The sequence below is a fragment of the Vipera berus genome, assembly GCF_964194415.1.
Source record: "Vipera berus genome assembly, chromosome: 2".
Lineage (NCBI taxonomy): Eukaryota > Metazoa > Chordata > Lepidosauria > Squamata > Viperidae > Vipera > Vipera berus.
The window spans coordinates 32,669,828-32,696,342 of NC_138203.1; the positions used below are offsets into that span (position 1 = coordinate 32,669,828).

Genomic DNA, 26,515 nt, shown 5'->3' on the forward strand with positions numbered 1-26,515 from the left:
CCATCTTAGAGCAATGAGGCTGTAATTAGGGTGGATTTCATTACAAAGACTTCATGTAAATAAAGGGAAATTCTGTCCCTACAAGCCACATTGCTGACATCTTCACAATAACTGTTTAAACTGTTTTAAGAGGAATGCTAACAGTGCTAGTTTCTAATGATTCCCATGAGAACAGAGCACATCCGAGAACAGAGCACATCCAGAAACAGAAACAATCCTTTTTAACTCTAAGATGGAAAACAAGTTTGGAGGTTGACTAAATCTTCAAGCAAAAGCAATTCACTTCCCATTCCTACTGAAGTCAGATAGAGGGGAAAGAGGTTTTTCTGTGTTTTCTCTGACAGCAGCAACTAACTTTGGAAAAGGAAAGAAGAAATTTTTTGTGAGATAAAATCTTCCAGGAGGCAGGAAGAGAAAGCACTCCAATTTTAAAATGTATCATATAAAGTAGATGAAGCAGAGGAAGAATTCAGTTTTATTTTGTATATGCTCAAATCAAGCCTTATTTGGTTTTCTTGAAGAGTCTTTCTCTTGCTCTATATACTTATCTCTAAATTGTATGCCAGTTTTGTTACTGTGTATACAAAGGGATTAAAAGTGTACAGTAATAACAAAAGGGCTCTTCCTTTGGAACCATTGGATGGACCTAATTACCACAGTGTTATTTTCAGTGGTTCTGGAAAATTCTCTGCCCAAGGATTAAAAAGGTAAATAGTTAGACTGAGCTGGATAATGTCAATCAAGGGTTTCCAAATTGTTTCAAGCTGTGGAGCCTATTAAAGGTGAACGTTTTCCCTGTCCAATCATTTCCGACTCTAGGGGGTGATGCTCATCTCTGTTATACTAACCCCAAAATAAAAATAAAAATTCCAAATGCACCGGTCAAGAGGGGTGTGACTTCTGACTATCACTGACTATCACAACAGTCATGGTTATGGTGTTGAAAAAGCCACAAAGAATATGTGACTTTATTGCATGTTCATTTTTCATCTGATGCTAGTTTTGTATGTAACAAAGGTGGTCTAGAGACTGTTGTTGCTGTTATGAACTTATTGTGGTTAAAGCCAGGCCTGCCTGACTGTACAACAACCTATCACAAGTAATGCATTTGAGGTGCTTTTGAGCATAACATGTTCTTTTTAATAGAAGAAGCCAGAGTTGTGTTCATAGACAAGCTCTAAATTTCCCAGGCTGTAAGTAGGTTTTCAATAGTATAGTTAACTGGAATGAATACGAAGGCATTGCTTCATTCTGCATCACACACAAGGAGATACTGCCTTCTTAGTCCAACCAGAATAAATTGTTCTCAGCACTGTTGTCTCCAGCTCAACTAAAACTTGCTTCAGAAAAAATGTTGTGATAATTTTTAAAATCTTTCTGGCTGCCAGAATGAATATACTTTTAGGCAGGAATTTTCAAACTATGTTCTGTAGAAACCTGATGGGATTGCATAACAAACTAATGGCAAAAAGGGGTTGTAAGTTTTCTAAAGCAAAGTGGAAAGGGAAACATTCAAAATCCACCTTTGGGGAGCCACTTGTACTTATGGCAACTGATTGTCCTTATATGTGTCTGAGAGGCACATAGCAGGAATCTGAGAATCTCCCGCACTCCTTCTTTCTCTCATTCCACCACCTAGAAAAAAAATGAAAGGTTTTCCTGCTTTAGGGAAATTAAGCTTGTCCATCACTGATTGTCATATCATGCTGTTCTCCAACATGGCACCTATGGGCTTTGTTGCTTTTAAAGATGAAATGCTGTAATGCCAAGCACCATCCTCTAATCCAATTATACTTCCAGAAATGCCCCTCAGATCCGCACAGGACCCATAAACATTGTTTTTTAAAAAAAAGATATTTGCAGACCATAGTTTTGAAGTGCCTCTATCTATTTTGAAAAAGAAACAAAAGTAAAATAGGAAATTGAGGGAACATGCTGGAGATCTATAGGTATAAGAGAGTATAACATTCATTTAATTTCTTGTAAAAAGGTAAAGGTAAAGGTTCCCCCGCACATGCGTGCTAATCGTTTCCGACTCTAGGGGCCGGTGCTCATCTCCGTTTCAAAGCTGAAGAGCCAGCGCTTGTCCGAGGACGTCTCTGTCGTCATGTGGCCGGCATGACTAGACGCCAAAGGCGCACGTAACGCTGTTATCTTCCCACCGTAGGTGTTATGTATCCAGTGCAGGTATCTGCATGGCAACAGCCACTAGGGGGCGTTGGCCTGGACAGTTTTGGCAGGAACCTCAGTTTCGGCAGGAAACCTAGGGCCAACCCCATTGGCTGGACACCTACCTGGCTAGGTATTTAAGGAGGCCAGGTAACCCTTGTTCCTCAGTATGCTACCCCCCCCAATAAAGAGCTGAACACGTACTCCGGCTGGCGTCTCTTCCTTGCGTCGGACCCACTACATTACAGTGGCGACGAAGGTGGGATAATGCCGACAGAAGAGCTGAAGTCACTGGGGGAACGCACCGCATGCTGAAGGAAAAGAGGAATCTTTTCCTTTTCCCCAACGCGACTGCCAGCCACCGCAACCGGCCACCGCGAGACACCGTCTCAGGCCGCTGTGCAAGCAACGGAACCACACGCCACAATGACCGACGGGATGATGGCACGAGCCGGGCAACCCGCGAGTTTGACATCCGCCACCCGGAGAAATGGGCTCGGTACCTGTCGCACACCGAGTTGTACATGAGATTTAACCAAATCTTGGAAGATGGCTCAAAAGTGGCAGCTCTGCTCTGCATAGGCGGACCCGCACTCCTCGAGATCGCCGCCAACCTGTTCGCCCCGGAGGCCATTGATACTGTCTCGTACCGGGACCTCGTCGCAAAGCTGAACGCCAATTTTCGGCCCCACAGGTCCAAACTGGCTGCAAGATCCCAGTTTGAGAAGAGGGACCAGCGTCCCGACGAGTCCGGGGCCGAGTTCATCGCTGCCTTGCGAGAAGTCGCCGTCGCCTGCAAGTTTTCAAACTTGGAGGAGCGGCTTCGAGACAGGCTGGTTTGCAGCCTACACAAGGCTGCAGGAGCGCCTATTAGAAAAGGAGGAGGTTTCGCTCCAAAAAGCCCAGGATGCCATCCTGGCCCACGAAGCGGCATGTGGGGCCATCCAGGTGGTCCAGGAGTCCAAAACCAGCAGCCAGGCAGCCAGCATCCACCAGCAGGTCGCCTCAGCCGAGGATGATGAGGACGGACAGAGCATCGACCTCCTCCGGCGGAAGTTGACCCCCGACCATCGAGGCGGACGCCCGGACAAGCCCAGGCCAATTAGCAACAACAATCTGCAGAAATGTGCAGGCTGTGGCGGAAACCACGTGCACAGCCTCTGCAAGTTCCGGTCGGCCACGTGTCGGGCCTGCAAGAAAACAGGCCACATAGCCGCGGTCTGTCGTAGCCGCCGCCCCCGAGAAGAGATCCACGAGCTGCGCCCAGAGGAATCGCCATTCGAAGGTACTGGGGCCCTGACCAAATTAAGAATTGGCTATGTTGAGAGCCTTATGATGTGGGCACGGTACTAAGTCACCTCGAGCCTAATGGGGCTCAAATCCCTATAGCCTACTATTCCAGGATGCTGTCTGGAGCAGAGAGGAACTACGCCCAAATAGATAGGGAAGCCCTGGCAATCGTGGCAGGAATCAAGAAGTTCCACGATTATCTGTATGGCAGGGAGTTCACTGTCTACACAGACCACAAACCCCTGCTAGGCCTGTTCACAACAGACAAGCAGACCCCCCAAATACTGTCCCCCAGAATGATCCGGTGGTCCATCTTCCTTGCAGCTTACAATTGCAAGCTGGTGCACAAGCCAGGGAAGAAGATGGGCCACGCAGACGGCCTAAGTAGGCTACCCATTGACACCACTGAACCAGACCCGGCACCAGCAACACAGTTCCTAGTTCTGCAGGAACTACCAGAATGCCCAGTACATGCCAAGGACATTGCAAGCAGCACAGCCACTGACAACATCATGAGCAGGGTACACTCATGGGTTTGCACGGGATGGCAGGACAAGTCCCCGGGGCCTGAGTTCCAGGCCTATTTCACCAGGCAACATGAGCTCTCCATGCACCGGGGTTGTCTCCTTTGGGGAAGCTGGGTCATCATCCCCACAGCAGTCCGGGGCAGGGTATTGGAATTCTTACATGAGGGACATCCGGGGGTGGTTAGGATGAAGGCACTGGCCAGAAGCTACCTCTGGTGGCCAGGGCTGGACAAGGATATTGAGGAACGGGTCAAGGCCTGTTACACATGCCAGAGATCTAGGCCAGAAATGCCTCACGCCCCAGTACACAGGTGGGAAGCCACACACACACACTGGTCCCGCATTCACATCGACTATGCGGGGCCGTTCCAGGGCCAACTGTTCTTAGTCATAGTGGACAGCCACTCCAAGTGACCTCAGCAAGGACAATCCAGGTGCTCAGAGCCCTCTTTGCCACACACAGCCTCCCCGACGTAATTGTGTCTGATAACGGGCCTCAGTTTACTGCTAATGATTTCCAGGCGTTCTTGAAGGCGAATTGGATTAGACATGCCACCTCCGCGCCCTTCCACCCATTGACTAACGGGTAAGCTGAACGGATGGTAAGGACGACCAAGGATGCACTCCGGCGCATCATTAGAGGGGATTGGCACCACAGACTGGTGAAATTTCTGCTTGCCCCACACACTACACCATGCGTTGCCACCGGAAAGAGCCCAGCAGAACTACGATGGGGACGGCACCTCATCACCAAGCTTGACCGTTTGCACCCTGACCGAGTGGCAGCAGAGACGGATAGGCCCTCATCATCAGCATCATCACACAGGGTTCTCAACGTGGGGGACCTGGTTTGGGCAAGGAACTACGGGGCAGGGCATCCATGGATTCCGGGGACTGTGGTTGAGAAAACTGGGCCTCTCTCCTACATCGTGGGGGTGGAGAGGGATCGACACATAAGGCGACATATTGACCAGCTCAGAGGAAGGGTCCCTAAGTACACCACCCATGGCCAACAGGACAGCCACACCCCAGGGGAGGTCAGTCCAACCGAAAACGACTCGGAACCAGAGCTAGAGGAGGATGGCCTCCTGCAACCAACCCTGCTCAACCCAGAACAAAGGCATCACAAGCCCACTGTCCAAGTCCAGGGCCAAGCCACACCCAGATGGTCCACCAGGCCCCACAGGGCACCGGAATACTTAGCGGACTATGTGTGCAAATGACCACCCAACAGCTGCATATGTATCAGTACACATTGTACATAGTATGTATATAGTTGTAATGTTGGTTCTACAGCTGTCATGTGGTTCTTCTCTAAGGGGGGAGGGGTGTTATGTATCCAGTGCCAGTGCAGGTATCTGCATGGCAACAGCCACTAGGGGGCGTTGGCCTGGACGGTTTTGACAGGAACCTCAGTTTCGGCGGGAAATCTAGGGCCAACCCCATTGGCTGGACACCTACCTGGCTAGGTATTTAAGGAGGCCAGGTAACCCTTGTTCCTCAGTACGCTACCCCACCAATAAAGAGCTGAACACGTACTCCGGCTGGCGTCTCTTCCTTGCGTCAGACCCACTACATTACAGTAGTGGTCCCTATTTTTCTACTTGCATTTTTACGTGCTTTCTAACTTGTTTAATTGATCTTGGTTAAACTGACAAAGCTAAACAGGATTGGCCCTTGTATGGAAAGGCAGGGAAACCTAAGGCTGCTGCAGCATAGCTTGGTAGGGTTAGACAAAAAGCTTTGTCCATAAATATAAATCATGACCAAACTGGGAGGAAAAATAAGGAATACAACCCCTTGGTTGCCAAGATTAAATATTCTGGACTGTAGTATTATATTCTAAAGCTTATTTTGAATCCCACTTCACAGAATCAAAAGTATACTTACATCAGACTAGATATTATAAAATTGTGCTGTTATGCTATAGTTACACTAACTGTCTCATACAAGGAACTGGTGGAATTTTGATACTCATCCTCCATTTACAATTATCAGGATTTTCAAGTGAAAAAAATGCAAGAGACAGCTTTTATGAACAAGACAGTTCTAAATCCACTGCTTGCAATTCTTGAGTTATTGTTATTGCCAAAATTAAATAATTATATTTATGTATGTGCATTTAAGAGCCTGCTTTTAACTTTAGGTTGATGTTTAATGAATTCCATCACTGAAGCATGACTAACAAACCATGATTCAGCAATCAACGGTTTAGTATGACGACTTTTGTTTTCTCTAAGGCGATCTATTAATACCGTAGTGGGGTAAGATTTGGGACCTAACAACATCAAACCGCTCTTCGGCGAGAGAGTCGTTTCTTTTTCATTTGAGCAGAACGAGATTCACAGTAGAAAAGCTCCAAGGGGAAGAAGTTTATTTCCCAAAGATGATGCATCATTTCCTACCCCTGCCTTTAAATTCTCCCCCTCCCTTCTTCAGTGGTACAGTCCACTGAAAGGCGGAGTTAATTCTAGCGCATACGTTTATCTCGCGCATGCGCTTTACCCTTTGAATGGTGTTGGGCTGTTGGTCGTGGGGTTTCTCTCGTTACCTGTTTTGTGTCAGCATTTCGTTCCGTCGCTGCCGGCCGTTTTTGCTTACCGTCCCAGTCTCCCCATGGCCGACCCTCGCGTCAGACAGATCAAAATAAAAACAGGCGTAGTGAAACGGTGAGTATCTGACGAGTAGGGCCTTGTACGGGGGGGAGGGGAGAGGTGAGTTGCTGTTTCCAGAAGGAGAATGAAACTCGCAGGGCCGCAATTCAACTGCCGTCGGTCGGCGCGTTGGCTGGAAGAGGAAGCATCAACTTGGTCGGCAACCTCGGCTCTTTTATGACTCGTGGACTTCAACTCCCAGAATTCCTGAGCCAGCATAGCTGGCTCAGGAATTCTGGGAGTTGAAGTCCACGAGTCATAAAAGAGCCGAGGTTGCCGGGTTGTTTTTGACTCAAGAGGAACACTTTCCCTGCGTGCAGCAGTCCTGTGAGGAAGGTTAAATTAAGAGATGATCGGTCGGTGGCCGAGTGTGAAATTGAACCTTGCCGCTCCCATTTCTAGGTTTGTTCGCTAAGCAAATTTAGTTTTTTCCCCCTTCCACCTTTTACCCCAAAGCCAGGACCTCTTTTCATTGGCAACTAGGGAGGCTCTACTTAGCAGCGAGAGAATAAGCGGTTATGTGCCTGTTCATATACTGTTTTGTAGACAACAGTTTTGTGATTACGGACACCTTAAATACGTATTTTCTTTTCCCTAACCTATAACTGTCTGGATATACTGAACTATCATTTTCACCCACTGATTGTGCTATCTTTATATGGAGGAAATGTTACGCCAGTGTATCTTAGCTAGCTGATCCAGAATGCTTTTTCTACTTAATACCTGTATTTAGTGTATATTCCAGATTCTTTGCCACAGTTACTAATGATGATTGGAGTACAACCACTAAAGTTGCTTGATTCACAAATGTCAGTTGTAATCCACACTTTTTCTTGATTTTTGCTTACAGCTAACTGGTATTCCATGATCATTTAAATGTGTATAACGGTCAAAACATATTTCCAGCTGTAAATGAACTGGCTTCAAGTTTATGTCCAAGACACATGTAATGTAATAATAATTTTATTGCTTAGAGTAGCACCTCTACATATGAAATGTACTGTGTGGATATTGTGCATACAAACATGTAATATTCACTTTTGTAGATCTCATGCAGTAGCAAAGACATCTACTTGAGCTGGTAGAGTGGGAAATCATTTTAAGATAGCAAGAGTTAGCTTTGCTGAGAACATGTGACATACAAATATGATAAAGTAATTTTTATGTATTTACTTCATGCCCATTTTTGTGAAGAGTAAAAGATGCTGATTGAGCATTTGCTAATCTATATCCAGTTCTGTTTTCTTTCAGTTTAGGCTGTTTGACCTCTATCCAGAATCTTCTTAAGGCTACTTGCAGATCACTTGTGTAATTGTGTGTTCTGGGTTGGGTGGGGATGGGTCGGAGAGAAATGGGGTTACAGTTAAGTAACACAGTATTGTCATGAATTCACAGGTTTTTGTAATGGTAGTCTTAATATTACAGCAGGTTATGAAATGGCTTAATGATCAGTTAATGAATTAAAATTTGGTTTGCAGCAAAATGTTGCAGTTTTGTAGGCTTAACATGTCATGGGGAAGAAAATTTTTTTGTCCAGTTTCTGTAATGCACTTTCCTGAGAGACATATACTATAAACTTACTTATTTCAGCACAACAAAAATATTCAATCCTTAATAATATCTGAGAGCACAGAGGTTCTTCTTAACATTCCTTGATATAACTAGAAACTTTTCAAAATAAAAGTATAAGCATGAGATGCAAAGGACTACATATATTGCTGCTGAAAAGCTAGATGTCTTGGTAAGTCTGAAGACAACCCACTGCTTGGGTGAGGCTGCTTATTAGGTGGATGTATGTACAAACGCACAGGTTCTTTTTCCTTCCTTTTGTCCCTCCAGAAAATTTTGTTTCCTTATTTTCCCTTTCAAGGACAGCAGTTATTCCTCTCATCACAGCTTCATCCTGGAGTTCTTTCCTTATTGGCTCTTTCTGTTGGGGTGAAGGGAAATGTCCACGTGCAGTTATGTATTTTTGTGTGTGAGAATGAATGCCATATGCAGATGAGAATCAATTAGTTTTACAAATGACATATCTTATTTTACAGGCAATTAATTTTAATCAACACCTATTAACTCTTTTTTTCTTCTGACCCCCTTTTTGGAGCATGGTTTCTGACTGATGTATTTATGCAGGCAAATGACACATCTGGGGGAAATGTCTAGGACCTGTTTCAGCTGGAATTGGCAATGCTAGTTTGACAAGCTGGGCAGTGAATAGAACTTTTGAATTTACAATATTTTTTCTTTCTGATCCTGTGGAAATCGGTAGAGTATCTTAAATTTAGAACATCTTCCTTTCAGATAAAAACACTACTTCATTTGCTAAATACTAACAAAACGGATAGTAAGTAACTTGATCATTTTTTGTTATCAATGTAAAACTTAGTGTTCACTTACCTCTTGCTCAGTGAATGTTCAAAATTACAGTGGTGCTGAAAAAGGAGATCTATGACTGGTCCTCAAAGTTGCAGTGGTCCCATGGTCGTGTTTCAAACTCTTGGTAATGGGTGCACACTTATGACAGGTACAGCACTCCAGAGTCACATGATTGCCATTTATGACCTTCACAGCTGGCTTTTGAAAGTCAGTGGTGAAGCCCTCAGGAAGTCACAAGTTGCAATCATGTAATATTAAATTCAGTGAGCATGGCTGTTTCACTTAAATTCACTTAAATGAAGTTGATATAACTGCAAAGTCACATGAAGTTTCCCCTTTCATCTTTGTTGCTTAGCAGTGAAGTTGTTGTGGTCAGTAAGTAAGGACTTCCTATATTTTAAATTGTTTGCTTATTTTATTTATGATTTATACATTTCAAAATCCATACTTAGTTTGTATGTACATACCTAAGCTGCCTTCTAGACTTCAAGAGTTCTCATAGGTTTTCTGTGTCTGTATACAGAATGAAACATTTGTCTTGACTGATGGATAAGTGATATGGCTCTTCATGCACTTAAATAATATGGCGATCTGGAAAGGCCCTCACAACAGGAATTTCTCTGCTTCACTGCTTTAGTGATGTTTTGCACACATGTGCATACACACATAAAACACGCAAATGTTTTATTGTAAATTTGCCTGATCTTGTTTTCTTTAAATCAAACACACTCACAGATATTTCTTAATCTTCTCCATTTACCATTATTCTAGTAAGAAATTCCTTCTTGCCCCCCCCCAAAAAACCCAATCAACCTCATATCTGATAGCATCTTAAAAGTTGCATTGCTTGAATTGTTTTATTTCTGTTTCTTCAGTCTGTGGATCTTAACAGAATTTTGTAAAAATGTATGTGGTACTTTTCTGACTGTAGGTAATGGCTGTGACTAGTTGCTGAGACAGGTCTTTGAAAGAATTTTTATTTTCCCAGTTGTATTCCCTAGATTTTATAATGGGGGAATAAAATTTCCATTCCTCCATAACTTCTTGATCTATATACCATCATGATAAGTAGTTAAACAAATCTTTGCTGGGCCAGAAGACTAGGTAAAATGGTGTGACTTAAGGGTACATGTAGTAGAAATGTGCTGTGTTTGCATAAGGCTTGAGGCATTTTTCCCAAATCACTTTCAAAATATGCATTGCTAATAAGATTGTGCTGAAGAAACCCTTCCTTGGGAACTGGAGTGTAGTGTACCTCTAAGCCAATTTGATTTCTGAAAAAGATAATAGCTTTGCAAGACCAATAGATTTGCATCACATCTAAATGATGCAGATTATCTGCACATATTTCAGTGAATTTTCCACTAGCATGTAATACTGCAACTGATTTGATTGGCTTGGTAAATGCTCCATGCTGCAAATTGGAATGTTACTATGAGTGTTCTCTTGGACCTATTGTAGGTTTCAGTATCATTCAGTGTGATATCCTTCCAAATGATTAGTGCTGCTTCCTAGTTTGTATACAACTAACTCCCAATGACTTTGTCAAGTTATGCTTAGTAGGTGGTGAAGATCAAGTATTTGAAACAAAGGCTGTTCAACTATAGTGACCCAATATTCTTCAGTAGCTGTCTGAAAGTGCTGAGCGTAGTCATATTGACAACACTTTGCTTTCTTACTTCTGCAAAATAAGGAGCAGTACAGCAGTCAATCTGTTAAATAGGTTTGATAATTGCCTGGAAAGGTTAAATCCAGTAATCTAAAGATGATGTTTGTCAGCATTCATATTCTGATTGTGGTATCCATTAAAGAGTAGTTTCATTAGCTGGGGTGCTTTTTAACCCCCAACTGTTCCTGAATTTGCTCTTTATAATGCTACTTTTGGAGGTTGCATTTGGTACAAAATATAACAACTAGACTATAGCTTGTGTGAGAATGCAGGAATCATGATGATTGTATTGAAATACTTGCATTAGTGGCCTATTGCTTATCAGGTGCAATTTAAGTTACCGTAATATTGATTTTTAATCAGTCAGTTTACAGTCTAACTGGCTGTTAAATCTCCTGAAAGGTTATTTTGAAATGACTGCTATCAAAGGTCCATATTTCTGGGTCATAGCAGAGGACTTTATGTATAGGAATACACTCTCTCCCCCACTTTCTAAACATTTAGAAAATCTAAAGATATTCCTCTTTTGACAAGTTTCTAATTGTTAATTAACCAAAATTTGTGTTAATTTTATCTTTAGCTTTTTCTGTTTTGTTTTTATCTGTTAATTTTTGTTAATCACCATAGGAAAAAGGTGAGACATAAAATAAATTCCTTGTGGTCATCTATTGGATCAGCTTTCTCCCATGAATGATGATAGGTTGCACAGCATATGGCTGAGTATATTACTCTCATATTTCTTATAACTGACCACAACCAACCATACTCATGCATTTTCACTGGAGATACAGGAATTTTGGATTGTAAACAGTAATGCAGTGCTGAACACAGTATACAGAGTCTCTATTTACCTACAAAAGTGTTATTGGTTACAGGTTATAAGTATTACCCATAAACACCACCTGCACACTTCTACTTAAATTTCCTTAATAGAATTTGGCCAGGATTAGGGAGAGTCAAGTCTTTAAGACTAGGTGGTATGAACAAATGAAAATATTATTTCTACATATCATTTGCATCAGCTATATTGTACACATAAATATATTTCTTTAAAATATCAGTTTGGCCTTTATTTTGTCTTTGCAACTTTAAGTAACACTAGTAGAGAGATACTACTGTGCCTTTTGTCCTACCAGGCATGATTTTGATTGGATCTAATAATTCTATAGGTTCTAATCTTCATGGATATATTTTTCACGGACAGACAAATGAAATTGCTTATTTTTGCTACATATTGAAAATCAAAGTTATTTAGTTTTGGAAATCTGAGCTTTCCTTCCACAGTAGCTCAGTGCATGCAGAATTCAGTTTTGGGGAATTATGAGGGTTGTTTTGAGTGGGCAAACTAGTTAACCTGTCTGTGCTGTATCAAGCTTAACCACCACTCCATTAATAGGAATGAATTGAACATTTTATTACTCTTCTTGGACCCTGGTATTTTTATTGTGCAGTGATTAATTATCTTAGAGCCGTGGTGGCACAGTGGTTAAAGTGCAGAATTGCAGGCAAACTGCCCAAAGCCTGGAGTTTGATCCTGATGGGCCTCAAGGTTGACTCAATCTTCTATTCTTCCAAGGTCAGTAAAATGAGGACCCATATTGTTGGGGACAATATGCAAATAATGCTTCTGCATTGTAAACTGCCCAGAAAGTGCTGTAAATTGCTATGGGGCAGTATATAAGCCTAAATGCTATTGCTATTCCTATTATATACTTAATAGCTGGATTTTGTTAAATGATATAGAATCTATATCACTTGAAAAGCAGCTGCAATTAGTGTAATATTTTTGCTTTAATAGATGTTGATTTTTTAAATGTCTGTTAAACTGCTCTCTTTTTTTAGCTATTTCAATATCACAGGCTTTAAAAGCTGCTAAATGAATGTAGTATGTTAGGGACATGTGAAAGTAGTACTGACATTTGCCCATAGTTTCTCTTTGATTAAATGAAACTGACACCAGTAGATTAGAATGAGACTAAGACAATTCACATTGCAATTGTGTTAGTTTAACTTTAACAATCTTTTAACACTCTTCTTTAAATGTAGCTGACATACCATAATTACAAATCTACAAGCCTTGATTATAGAATTTTGCATCATGAACCTATGGGAGAAGTGTATTGACTTTTTTTGGGTAAGTCAGACTTTTTAAAAACCTTTCCAAAAGTGGAATCTTTATTCTTGTGCCTGTAGCTTTAGTATATTCTTGCTGTGCTATAAAGCAGTCGCAATGCCAAATGTTAAATAACCTGTTAGCAGCTTTTTTTTAAGAAACCAAAAACATTTTTGTCCCTGAAAACTAGGAAAAACTTTTGTCTCTAATGCCTCCTTAAGTAACACCAGCTGCCTGCAATTAGTGCAGGTTCGCATCCCACCAGGCTCAAGGTTGACTCAGCCTTCCATCCTTCTGAGGTAGGTAAAATGAGGACCCAGATTGTTGGGGGCAATTAAGCTGACTTTGTAATAATGCCGCTTGGGGGGTGTATGAAAGCCCTAATAAGCAGGCATATACATAGAATGAAGGCTACTGCTAAGCTTGTAAGCCGCCCTGAGTCTTCGGAGAAGGGCGGGATATAAATGGAATTAAAATAAATAAAATAAAATATAATTACATCATAGTGCATCCTTTATTTAATAGACAAATGGACTGAAGGATTATAGCCCAACTATGGCAAGTAAGAAAAGCCGGTGGATATGGCAGGGCTGGTGCATATTGCCTTTCTCTCCACCGTATCTCCCTTCTTCCTCTTCATAAGCAGCACTTAATTTAATTTTAATTTAATTTATTAATATTTCTATACCGCCCTTCTCCCGAAGGACTCAGGGCGGTGTACAGGGCAAGAATAAAACAAGGGTTACAAAAATTAAAAGATAATTAAATACATGCCCATAAAAACAGTTGATACATTAATAAAAACCCCAATAAAATGATAATAAAAGACCCCACCAATCCCCCCTCAGGCCAGGCCGGCTTGTTCGAACAGGTATGTTTTCAGATCGCGGCGAAAGGAGCGAAGATCGGGCGCCGTCCGGAGCTCAACCGGTAACTGGTTCCATAGCTCCGGGGCGCCCACAGAGAAAGATCTCCCCCTGGGGGCCACCAATCTACATTCTCTGACCGGTGGCACCCTGAGGAGTCCCTCTCTGTGAGTCCCTCTTAGTGTGGTACAGTCTGCCAGTTGCCCCCTTCACTGATTTTAGAGTCTTTGTTCCCTTCCTCCTCTGTCTTCCTTCAGTCATAGTATTGTTCAAGCAAGGCATATATCCCTGTTCAGCAGATTTTGTCCATTAAAGATAGCCTACTAATTGAGGTAAATCAGTGATTTAATCTAAGTAAAATGTAATACTATTACTGGTGAAATAACTGCATTTGGATCCCTCTTTTAACCTCAGTGTTAAAATAGACAGGATTATGTGGTCGTATTTTAGATTATTTGGCTATGCTAGGTGGAGCTATTGGGTCCAGAAGTTGAAGGGCACCAGATCCTAGTCATAAAATTCCATTTTTCTGGATGGTGCTAGATTCAGTTGGCATATTTAAAACAGCAGTAATTAAAATATAAGCATTTTAGAATCAGGATTTTAGATATATGATGAGAAAGAAACAGGTTATAAATGAAATGAACATTCTATTTCTGCAAAATTTCATGAGTGCAAAAAGTCATTAATTGCTTGGTTAGAATGTGACACTTATTTTATTTTAGTCTTTGTTTTCCCTATAATGCTGTTGGGACATCTTGGAAGATGTCATATATGGATTCCGAAGGGCCAAGATTATTTGACATAATGCTGGATTTCATTGTCTTCTCTAATGCAGAAATATATATTGGTGTAGAAACTTGAACAAAGAACAAATAATTTGGTTTGGAGAGGATGACTGTCTAATGTAATCATTTATTTCTGATAGGCTGAATCCCTTCTGAAAACATTCATCACGAACTGCTTGACATAAAGTCATTTTTACAGATCACCAGGGCAGAATGGTAGGCCACTTCATGGTTAGCTCTGCTCAGACTTTCAGTGCCAAATTACTGTACGACACAGTTTGTGAATATCAGTTTACTTAGTTGGAATATCTGTGTTTTGGGGGCCTTAGAAAGTGGTATTTCCTTTAAAAATATGCCTGCTTGTACACGTACATCCATACATTCAAAACACATTTTATGTGGTTTATAGGCCTTTCCTATCTGACAGGACGCTGCATACAAACATGACACATAACCATATATGTTGCTGCCTTAACTTCAGAAAGTGTAGGATGAAAATATATTGATGAGTTGATGATGTTAAATTGTTTAAATTTTTAATTTTTGTGCCCTAGTAAATATTAATCATTTAATTTTTTAATTCTTAAAAATTCTAAATAATATGATCAAGTTGACACTTGAACAAGTATTTTTGAGATTAAAATTTCATATACCTCATTCAGATTATAAATTGATGATCTATCAACCTTTCTAATCAATTGCATTTGAGTTCCTAATGCAACTCTTTTCTTTTCTCCTCAGAGAATTTAACTTTTTACCTAATTAGGTGGTGGCCTGTTTCACCAGCAATTTTTAAGCAAGAAACCTTTATGTTTGCTAAACTGAGCAATTTTAGGAAGAATACTGTATTTTCCTACAGTATTTAGGTTTGTCTGTTTTTTGCTTGTAATATTAGACTTTAAAGAACAAAAATAGTGTACATAGAGTACACTATTTAGGGTACGTTTACCCTGAAAAATTACCTATAGTAATTTTCATGTTACAAATTTCTGATATTAAATATGCAGCCCTGTATGTATTTAGCTGAAAATGAGTTCCAGGGAACTGAATGGCATTTATTTCTGAGAGCATGCTTATGATTATGGTATGATTGCTGTACAGTTTAATGTAACTATTTATTATATCTCTCAATTCAATTAACAAATTTAAATAAACATAAGAAGTGACAAACCTTCATTTTTAAAAAGGATAATTTGTTACTGCACAATAGTGGCCTAGGCCCATTGTAGTCAAATGCCAGAAGAAACTGCAAATTAACGGTTTGATGCTTTTAGCTATGTGACTTAATTTTTAAAAAAATGAAAAACAAGAATAGCTTTCCTCATAAGCTAGTGAATTTTAAAATTTAACGAGAGCAAATACAAATTTGCTAGGATCAGGATTTTTTAGTTTCTTAGCTGTCCAGTTTCGTTATATGATCCATCCAGGAAGTCCTGTGTGCACAAGGACTTCCCTGTTGCCAGCTGTGAGAATGAGCTGCTTACAAAGCTCCATCTGCCATAGTTGGCAGTAGGATCTTGTTGTGCAGATGAAGTTCTGGATCATAGCCTTTGACTTTGAAATGGTTGACTAGTTTACAACTGTTGAAGCTTAGTTATTAGAAAGCCTTAATCAAAATATTGAAATATTTTCACAAAGCCAGATTTTTTTGTATTGTTTTATAGCTATATTAACTCTTTAAAATAGTTAAGAGAAAATAGAATTCCAAATGTACTTTTTTGTAAACATAATTAGAATTGTCTAGTGAACATTTTATATCAGTTTTGTATATTTATAGTTAAAAATTAGCTGAAGGAGAAGGTAAGAAATAATTGACCTAGCATTTAATAATAATGTCATTTTTGGGGAACACAGTGAGTTGCAACCTCTGAACTCCTTACTCCAATATTAATTTCAGCCATAGTTTTAGATGAAATTTCCAAAAAGTTTTATTATTGTTCTAATGGAACCTTTTGGAGGACTTTGGGAAAAAATAGAGAGGTACTATGCTCAAAGGAGATAAGAATGTCTTCTTAAATGAACAATGCAAAGAAATAGAAGAAAACAATAGAATAGGGAGGACCAGAGATCTTTTCAAAAAAATTGGAGAGATGAAAGGAACGTTTCATGCAAAAATGGGCATGATAAAGGACCAGAATGGCAGGGACCTAACAGAGGCAGAAGAGATTAAGAAAAGGTGGAAAAATTACACAGAAGAACTATACAAGAATGAGCTTAACGTCCCTGATAATCACAATGAGGTGGTCACTGACCTCGAGCCAGACATCCTAGAATGTGAAGTGAAGTGGGCCTTAGAAAAGCTGAGCAACAACAAAGCTAGTGGAGGTGACAGTATTCCAGCTGAGCTATTCAAAATCTTAAAAGACGATGCAGTAAAAGTGCTACACTCAATGTGCCAGCAAATTTGGAAAACTCAACAGTGGCCACAGGATTGGAAAAGATCAGTTTACATTCCAATTCCAAAGAAAGGCAGTGCCAAAGAATGTTCAAACTATCGCACCATTGCACTCATTTCTCATGCTAGTAAAGTTATGCTTAAAATTCTACAAGCTAGACTCCAGCAGTATGTGGATCGAGAACTACCAGAAGTACAGGCAGGATTTCGAAGAGGCAGAGGAACAAGAGATCAAATTGCTAACATACGCTGGATCATGGAGAAAGCTAGAGAGTTCCAGAAAAACATCTACTTCTGCTTCATTGACTATGCTAAAGCCTTTGATTGTGTGGATCATAACAAACTGTGGCAAGTCCTTAAAGAGATGGGCATACCAGACCATCTTATTTGTCTCTTGAGAAACCTATATGCGGGCCAAGAAGCAACAGTGAGAACTGGACACGGAACCACTGATTGGTTCAAAATTGGGAAAGGAGTCCGGCAAGGCTGTATACTGTCGCCTTGCCTATTTAACTTATATGCAGAGCACATCATGAGAAAGGCAGGGCTAGATGAATCAAAAGTTGGAATTAAGATTGCCGGAAGAAACATCAACAACCTAAGATATGCAGATGATACCACTCTAATGGCAGAAAGTGAAGAGGAACTAAAGAGCCTCTTGCTGCGAGTGAAGAAGGAGAGTGCAAAACTTGGGTTGAAACTAAACATTAAGAAAACCAAGATCATGGCATCCGGTCCTCTCAATTCCTGGCAAATAGACGGGGAAGAAATGGAGGTAGTGACAGATTTTATTTTCCTGGGCTCCAAGATCACTGCAGATGGGGACTGTAGCCAAGAAATTAAAAGACGCTTGCTCCTTGGGAGGAAAGCCATGTCAAATCTAGACAGCACACTAAAAAGTAGAGATATCACCCTGTCAACAAAAGTGCGTATAGTCAAGGCAATGGTCTTCCCAGTTGCAATGTATGGCAGTGAAAGCTGGACCATAAGAAAGGCTGAGCGCCAAAGAATTGAAGCCTTTGAACTCTGGTGCTGGAGAAGACTCCTGCGAGTCCCTTGGACTGCAAGGCGATCAAACCGGTCAGTCCTAGAGGAGATCAACCCTGACTGCTCTTTAGAAGGCCAGATCCTGAAGCTAAAACTCAAATACTTTGGCCACCTAATGAGAAGGAAGGATTCACTGGAGAAGAGCCTAATGCTGGGAAAGATTGAGGGCAATAGAAGAAAGGGACGACAGAGAATGAGGTGGCTGGATGGAGTCACTGAAGCAGTAGGCGTGAGCTTAAATGGACTCCAGAAGATGGTAGAGGACAGGAAGGCCTGGAGGAACATTGTCCATAGGGTCGCGATGGGTCGGACACGACTTCGCAACTAACAACAACAACAATGCTCAAAGGAACTGTGGTCTAAAGCACTTCTTGAGAATCATTTTTGAAACATTCACAGTCCTAAAATAATACCTGCTTAAAAACCCTGTACACTCATAAATAAAGTTATTTAAAGATTAACTCCCACCAGAATTATATTTGTAATCAGAGCTCTTAAAATTTAAAAAAGCAATAATGCATTTATTGTTCTTAGGCCCATAAATTTTTTTTTTTTTTAAAAAAATGCCTACTAACCAAAATGTATGCTGATTTTATTATATGTCAATGTCTTTTTAGTTTAAAGGCTCCTTTACATACTGTGATGTATATAAAATTGTGGTGTATATTGCCATGTGTTCAATATTGTATCGTCCTACATAGTCTGTGATTAGCTCATGGTGTGTGTGTGTGTGTGTGTGTGTGTGTGTGTGTGTCTATATATATATATATATATATATATATATATATATATATATATATTGTTTAGTTCTGTGATTTGTAGTGATTTTTTTGATCTTTGTATGAAAATATATTTTAGAGACAATTCTATTACTTTGGCATGGAGCATAAAATTAGGATTCAACCATCCAGATACAGAAATGTTGACTTGATATCAGTGGGCTGTTCTGGGGATCAGAATATTCTCTGTATGATGATGTTCTGTTGTAAAATTGTTTTAACTGGGTTTTTTGTTTTCATTAAAGGTTTTTATATTTATATTATATTAAAAATTGGCCACATATTCATTGCTTCAATGACAGGATTGGCGATTAAGAATTAATACAATGCACATAAATGAGCTTTTAAAAAAAAACCCCGGAATTCTACTGAAAACAAAATGTTGATATTGGTATTACTGGCATTGTTAATATATATGCCCAATATAAGCAAATTCACTCACAGAAGGAGAAAAGCTAGACAATTACTTAGCTTTAAAAATAGGGGAAATTTAATCAGTTGATTCCTAAGTGTAATTTTTATTTAGTTATATTTATGCATTCATTCTCTTAGCAAATTCCCATATGCTCAGGCTGAATGACTAGCCTGAAAAACAAGTTCCATAACATTTTTCACTGTGTTAAATCAATTTGGCTGGAGTAAGTAGATTTCCAGTGTTTGCGCAACATTCCCATCAGTTTTCCTTGAGGCATTTTCTTGTAATAATAATACAACTGTGTAATGTGTTTTTTGGGAGAAAAAAAGCAGTGTAAAAGAGCAGTTACATTTATTTTTAACTCAGTAAGTTAACCCTAGAATTTTATTAGAGAGTGATATAAATGTCTATACTAGATAACGTAAAATGAACTGTTGATAGTTGGATCACTCGTCTTTCAGCGTGTAGTAGATTAAATGCTAGGTTTACAGGTTATATTCGGACTGTAGCAAACTCTGGACTTTGGTTAATGGACAGAATTTGCTGAATCTGAGTTTTGTCTGAATTATTCTGTTGGGATTTCCTGAATAATGCCTTATATAATATAAAGAAGTGTATTTGGAAGTGTATTGAGTCAGAAACAGCAGACAAATGAGGCTTAGGAGTTTAGGGATTGTGAGTCTAAAGATTGCATTAGCACCACATTTATAAAAACATTTTTCTATTAATTGTTTTTTTCTGGAGTTCATGCTTCTCTTTCTAGAAGTACTTGCTCTGATACACTTCTATCATATTCCTGAGTACTCTTCCATTTCACAGAGGAAAAAATCACTCCCTGGTTTTGCAATTTTTTATTTTATTACTTGGAATCTCTTAATCCTTCTTCCACTCACAACAATTATCTCTATGATGTGTGACACGTTTTCGTCTTTCAATGGCAGAAAACAGTAACTGCTCTTGTGTGTCTCAGATGTGGTTCAGGGGTCAGTGTGAGAAGAACATTGCTGTAGATTGATGGATAGGTGTCCCTTTATTAAATAAGTGTATCTTTTGGGCTTAAAATCACCCACTACCCATATATTAGAGAAGCAAGTCTGGTCCCCTTACTCTTTAGCAAAGTATGATACATATTTATTCAAAAGTTTTCTTGTCATGTTCAGTGGAACTCTCTCAGCACCAAATCGGCATGCATAGTTTTGTAGCCAAGTACCTATTTTCCTCCTGTAGCTTTAATGGATTGTTTTGAAATCTGTTGTGATTGAGCTACACTAAAAGAGCTACCCTAGTCTTATCCTCCAACACTAGATGGAAAATCTTATTCTTCTTCTTGTAAGCATTTCCATCACTAAAATGGCTAACACTTGATGACTATGTGAAGGGGCCTGAACATTTTTGCCTAAGAAGTGTTCTGACTTTCTCTTCTGAGATTGGGTCCCAATTTATGTAATTTATATACAGCATCTATGGTATTGTTAAATGGCACTAAAATTGCAGTAGCAGCAATTTCAACTTCAGAGAGGGACTACTGAAATGAAAAATTGGAACAAAACCCATTTTTATGGCCATACCGTTGAATCATTGCCAATATTCTTAAATTGCATGTCAGTGAATTTTTGAATATAACTATTTTTAGTATATTAACAAATATATTTGTAAGAGCGTTTAAGAGAACACAAATTTGAAATAAAACTGGATTTTAAAAGTGTAGGCTTAAGCACATTGCTAAACAGTTCTGTTTCTAAGGAATTTTTTTAAAAGGAACTATTGTTATTTTTGTATATGGAAATATATTTAACAGAAAAGCTATAAATTAAGAGAAAGGGAAAGAACAATTAAACATTTAAGAGATAAACTGCAACTTGACACAAATAATAAACAATAGCAGGTTGACACAAAGGAAAGAAAACCCTGGACTAAATGAAAATTGCCATAAAACCTTTGTTTAGTCAATTTTAAATAGACATTTTTTGTTAAATGGACACTAGTAATTAGGACATTAATCCTATGAAGATTTTACTGCAAATGATGCCATTTCTAATATGTAATTCAAAACATAATAAATTGATGCAAAAGTCACAGATCCACATTTAATGGACGGCACCTCTCTCCAAAAGTCTATTAAATTGAGATTTTGGTGTCTACAACATTGCTACAGGGTTTTGAATTTCAAAAGGTTTGTTAGGCAAGTTTGTAAAAAAAAAATGGGGGAGGGGAAACGTTGCTCATCGTATACCTGTGCTATTTAAGATGACTTGAAAGAAAATAATTAAGTGGATCTTTGATAACTCTTCATATAGCTGAAAAGATGTTTATTTATATCCTGCCGTTATTTTTTAATAAATAACTCAAGGCAGCACACACAAAAATATTCTTTCCTCTTATTTTCCCCACACCAATAATACCCTATGAGATGAGATGGGCTGAGATTGACTGGCCCAAAGTCTCCAAGCTAACTTTCATGCCTAAGGTGGAATTTGAACTCAAAGTCTCCCTGGATACTTTAACCACTGGACCAAACTGATTTTCATATGTTTCATAGAAAGAAGATCAAAATTTTATCTTTTATTTCAGAGTTCAAGTTACATTAAGGTAACTTATGATTGTTAAAAAAACCTTTCAAACAATGAGAGGAATTTGTCCAATTATCTAGCAGGATGATGGGCTGGTTTTAATATACTGCTCAAAAAAATAAAGGGAACACTTAAACAACACAATGTACTGTATTTAATAGTAGGATGTCTTATCTTGTGTTCCCTTTATTTTTTTGAGCAGTATATATTCAATCAGACTAGATAGCCATATATTTGGTATGTCTTAATTTGAATTTCTGTACTGAGTAAGGAGTTGGGCTTGTGGTCTAAATAGTCCCTTCCAACTGCATGATTCCATAATCAAAACTTCTGTTATTTTACCGATTCTTATTTCATAAGAATAAAACACCAACAAACTGACCATTAAATTGACAGCCTGCTATTGGGTTTGCAATGCTAAACAAATAGGAGTGTGTTTGCACATTATAATCATATATCAAGAATGCCCTGCTACTGTGGCAGATTGTTTTTATTGTATCATCTAGTCATTTAATAATAATTGCAAAAATGACAACTCCTTGCTCCTCTATGGAATTTAGGGATTCTTTCAAGTAGGAAGCATAAGATTTAAAACAAGAAGCAAATGCACACAGTCATCACAATTGTGTGAGTCTGTTGCTGTCAACTGTCTGAAATTGTATAAAGGGATGATGACTGTTTCACATTGCACTGCTTCATCTCTGTGCCTCTTAAGAGGAATATTGACAATCATTTTCAGCATAAATTTAGTGTATTTTTATGAGCCTGACTTTTCAACATAGGTTGATTTTTCAGGCGTTGTATGCCTCTGGGGCAGGTCCAATGTAGGTAGATATGCTGGAAAACAACAGACTGCACTGTCTGTGAACAGGCTTGTTAAATGCACATTTAGCAGTAGGTTACCTGTGTTTGTTTACAAATATTTATTGTTACTTCAGTTGTGGATTTAAATGTCTCATAACTGGTATAATATCAGTAATAATAATGGAATCAGTAGACCAGCTATCAGTATGAACAAATATAACAATTTACTAATTAAATATTCAGTACTTCAGAGATTGATGTCCTGGGCACCTGCACCTTCCTCTTTTACCTATTAAAAGAACAACTCTTTACCCAGTCACACGGACCTGTTAGTAAGAAAGAAAAAAAAACTAACAAAGTTTTCATATTGGCTGGCTGAGTGATAAATTGACTTCTAAAGTTAACGCCAGCAGTTGCTGAAATAAATGTAACTTTATTGAATTTTCCTCAACCTTTCCTCACCCATAACGTAGATATAGCAACAATAATCTTTCCTTAAAAGCTGTGTTTAAAAGCAGTGCTTCAACTGCCCTCCTGAATATGAGCAAGGATGGAGCCATCCTAATTTTGGTGGTGGGAGACAGAATATTCAGAAGGTGGGGATCCATCAAAAAGAAGGCTTATTTCTGCCCATCTCCCAAAAGGTAGTGACTTACATGTCCTGTCCTGTTTGCATCAGCTGAGCAGTATATTTGAGGTAGGGGTCCTTGAAGGTACCCAGGACCTAAGTTATATTGTAAGACTTTATAGTAATAAGCAGTAGCATGAATTACACCCAGAAACAAACTAGTAGATGATGTAGTTTGTAAGCCGCCCTGAGTCTTCGGAGAAGGGTGGGATATACCGTATATACTTGAGTATAAGCCGACTCGAGTATAAGCCGAGACCCCCAATTTCACCCCCAAAAACTGGAAAATTTGTTGACTCGAGTATAAGCCGATCCACCGTTCTGCAAGCCTCCGCCGCCAGCAGAGGCTCGATCCGCCATTTTGCAAGCCTGAATACACAGGAATACCCTGTGTGGCCGCGGCTCTCGGGGAAGCCCTGGCTGTCCGCTTCCTCGCTCCACGCTGCCATTCGGGGCCCACGCGTTCCCCGGGCAAATCGCGGCGCCCAGCAGGCGAGGAAACACGCCCGCTCCAGTCGCCCCCCCTTCCCTCACGAGACGCGAAGCAAGTGACCGCCCGGAGCTTACCGAGGACTTGCTTCGGTGCTTCCAGGATCGCGCGCACCTCTCCCAAGCCGCCGCCGTCCGGAGACCTGCCGAAGTTTGGGGAGGTTTGGGGAGGTGCGCGCGCACCTCCCCAAACCTCCCCAAACGTCGGCAGGTCTCCGGACCTCCGTGCCCTGCCTGCCTGCTTCTTTCCGCAGCGGAAAGAAGCAGGCAGGCAGGGCGCGGAGGTCTGCTTCTTTCCGCAGCGGAAAGAAGCAGGCAAGCAGGGCGCGGAGGTCTGCTTCTTTCCGCAGCGGAAAGAAGCAGGCAGGCAGGGCGCGGAGGTCTGCTTCTTTCCGCAGCGGAAAGAAGCAGGCAGGCAGGGCGCGGAGGTCTGCTTCTTTCCGCAGCGGAAAGAAGCAGGCAGGCAGGGCGCGGAGGTCTGCTTCTTTCCGCAGCGGAAAGAAGCAGGCAGGCAGGGCGCGGAGGTCTGCTTCTTTCCGCAGCGGAAAGAAGCAGGCAGGCAGGGCGCGGAGGTCTGCTTCTTTCCGCAGCGGAAAGAAGCAGGCAAGCAGGGCGCGGAGGTCTGCTTCTTTCCGCAGCGGAAAGAAGCAGGCAGGCAGGGCGCGGAGGTCTGCTTCTTTCCGCAGCGGAAAGAAGCAGGCAGGCAGGGCGCGGAGGTCTGCTTCTTTCCGCAGCGGAAAGAAGCAGGCAGGCAGGGCGCGGAGGTCTGCTTTCCGCAGCGGAAAGAGGCAGGCAGGCAGGGCGCGGAGGTCTGCTTCTTTCCGCAGCGGAAAGAAGCAGGCAGGCAGGGCACGGAGGTCTGCTTCTTTCCGCAGCGGAAAGAAGCAGGCAGGCAGGGCGCGGAGGTCTGCTTCTTTCCGCAGCGGAAAGAAGCAGGCAGGCAGGGCGCGGAGGTCTGCTTCTTTCCGCAGCGGAAAGAAGCAGGCAGGCAGGGCGCGGAGGTCTGCTTCTTTCCGCAGTGGAAAGAAGCAGACCTCCGCGCCCTGCCTGTCTGCTTCTTTCCGCAGCGGAAAGAAGCAGGCAGGCAGGGCACGGAGGTCCGGAGACCTGCCGACGTTTGGGGAGGTTTGGGGAGGTGCGCGCGCACCTCCCCAAACCTCCCCAAACTTCGGCAGGTCTGCGGACGGCGGTGGCTTGGGAGAGGTGCGCGCGATCCCGGAAGCACCAAAGCCTCGGCCGCGCACAAGTCCTCGGCAAGTTTTTTTGTTGACTGGAGTATAAGCCGAAGTGGAATTTTTCACCCCAAAAAGTGGGCTGAAAAATTCGGCTTATACTCAAGTATATACGGTAAATGGAATTAAAATAAATAAATAAATGAATGAATGAATGAATGAATGAATGAATGAATGAATGAATGAATGAAGTTACAACTTGGCTATAATGACTCTCAACCATTACCCATTTGAAACTAAACAGTACTGTTTGCACTAGCTGTTGTTTCTGAATCAGTTTCAAGGCCAGGTCACTTCATATATATCTATAATGCATTGCAATAATCCAGCCATGGCATAACAAAGACATAACTGTTGCCGGTCAGTCTGTTTCAAGAATGGCCACAGCTAGTCTGTCAAATAAAAATGAACTCTATAAGCTATAACTCCCACTTGTTGGTTGGGTTTGCTTGTTATCCATCAGCAGTCCTAGTAGATTACAGTGTTTAGAAGCTAAAGAAATAAATTCTCCAGCAGTAAGTAAGGGGAATTAACCAGGTGATAAGGTCAAGGGGGTAATGTCAAACAGCAGATGGATGATAACAGCAGAAATATCCCCCACCTTGTCCCTTAAGCCCAGTTTGACAAGGCCTCATATTTGGAAACCTGTGGAATAGTGTATTGGATGTCATCCTGGATTTGGGGTGCTATAATAACCAAGATTCGAAGGATGCAGAGTTAAGGTTCTCCTGGAGGATGCACCCTGCCTAGACTGTTACCTCTAATGAGGTATCTAAAAAAACTACCCTCCCCAAATAGGTTCAATAGAACATGCCATATATCTTCTTTTCTTCAGGATTAAATCATAGGTAAGCATGGATTAGTATAAACAAACCTGATGTTTACTATGGTAACAGCTACATTTACTTCCGACTGCTAAACATTTTAAAATAAGAGTTGGCAACCTTATTCAAATCACAAAGATATGGAATATAAAGTCCTCTGAACTCAAATAGATTAAAATGTAAGTGCTTGCAAAGTAACAAAACAATTTTTCCTGATGCATAATTTTAGGTGCGTAGGAAGATAGAAGGTAGGCAAGGTTTATGCCATTACTTTCGAGAAGCATTAGTGGAGATTCTATATCATTCAGACAACATTTGAAATTGTAAGTTGGAAAATTATTTGTAACCTGCAGATGTTTTCCTTCCTTAATCTTGCACAGTTTACCTTTCAGTTAGTTTGTTCAAATATTTTGGACCTGTCTTTTTATCCACTTAACAAGCACTCTCAGTAATCTTAAAAAAAGAAATGTTAGGCACATAACTGAAATGAAGATTCAGAGTAGCAAAGGAAACAGTAATGGATTTCAAAATGAAGTGAGGAGAAAAATGAGAAACTGAAAAGCAGTGGGAATAAGCACAGAATTACCTTTGGCACTGGAACTCAACAGAGAAGTCCCCTAAAAATTGTTCAGAGGTATAGTTCTGTGGGGAAAAAAACTTTGCCCTTTTGGAGTTTCTGAATTTTTTTGCATAACTTGTCACTAAACATCAGAGATGTTGCTGCTGTATACAATTAACACCAAGGTATGTTACCAAAAAAAACCCCCACATGCAGTGTGCTAATCTGAAAAAGTAATTGCCCTTTAGGTTCAGTAATTGGTTGCACTACTTTTAACTGCAATGACTCCAACCAGATGCTTCCTCTAATTGGTGATCAGTC

The 26,515-nt window shown here is 40.6% G+C and overlaps 1 protein-coding gene and 1 long non-coding RNA gene across 2 annotated transcripts in view; both read left to right on the forward strand.

Annotated features, from left to right (window-relative positions):
• The first annotated feature begins 6,488 nt into the window (after positions 1-6,488).
• TBCA (tubulin folding cofactor A) overlaps positions 6,489-26,515 on the forward strand; it is a 35,915-nt gene continuing 15,888 nt past the window's right edge. Inside the window, exon 1 of the mRNA XM_081316557.1 lies at positions 6,489-6,655. Coding sequence (XP_081172683.1) covers positions 6,603-6,655 — 53 coding nt within the window. The 5' untranslated portion in view covers positions 6,489-6,602. The remainder of the gene's footprint in view (positions 6,656-26,515) is intronic.
• LOC308663661 overlaps positions 12,476-26,515 on the forward strand; it is a 21,743-nt gene continuing 7,703 nt past the window's right edge. The window contains exons 1-2 of the long non-coding RNA XR_014025463.1: positions 12,476-12,819; positions 14,593-14,668. This is a non-coding gene — a long non-coding RNA (uncharacterized lncRNA). The remainder of the gene's footprint in view (positions 12,820-14,592; positions 14,669-26,515) is intronic.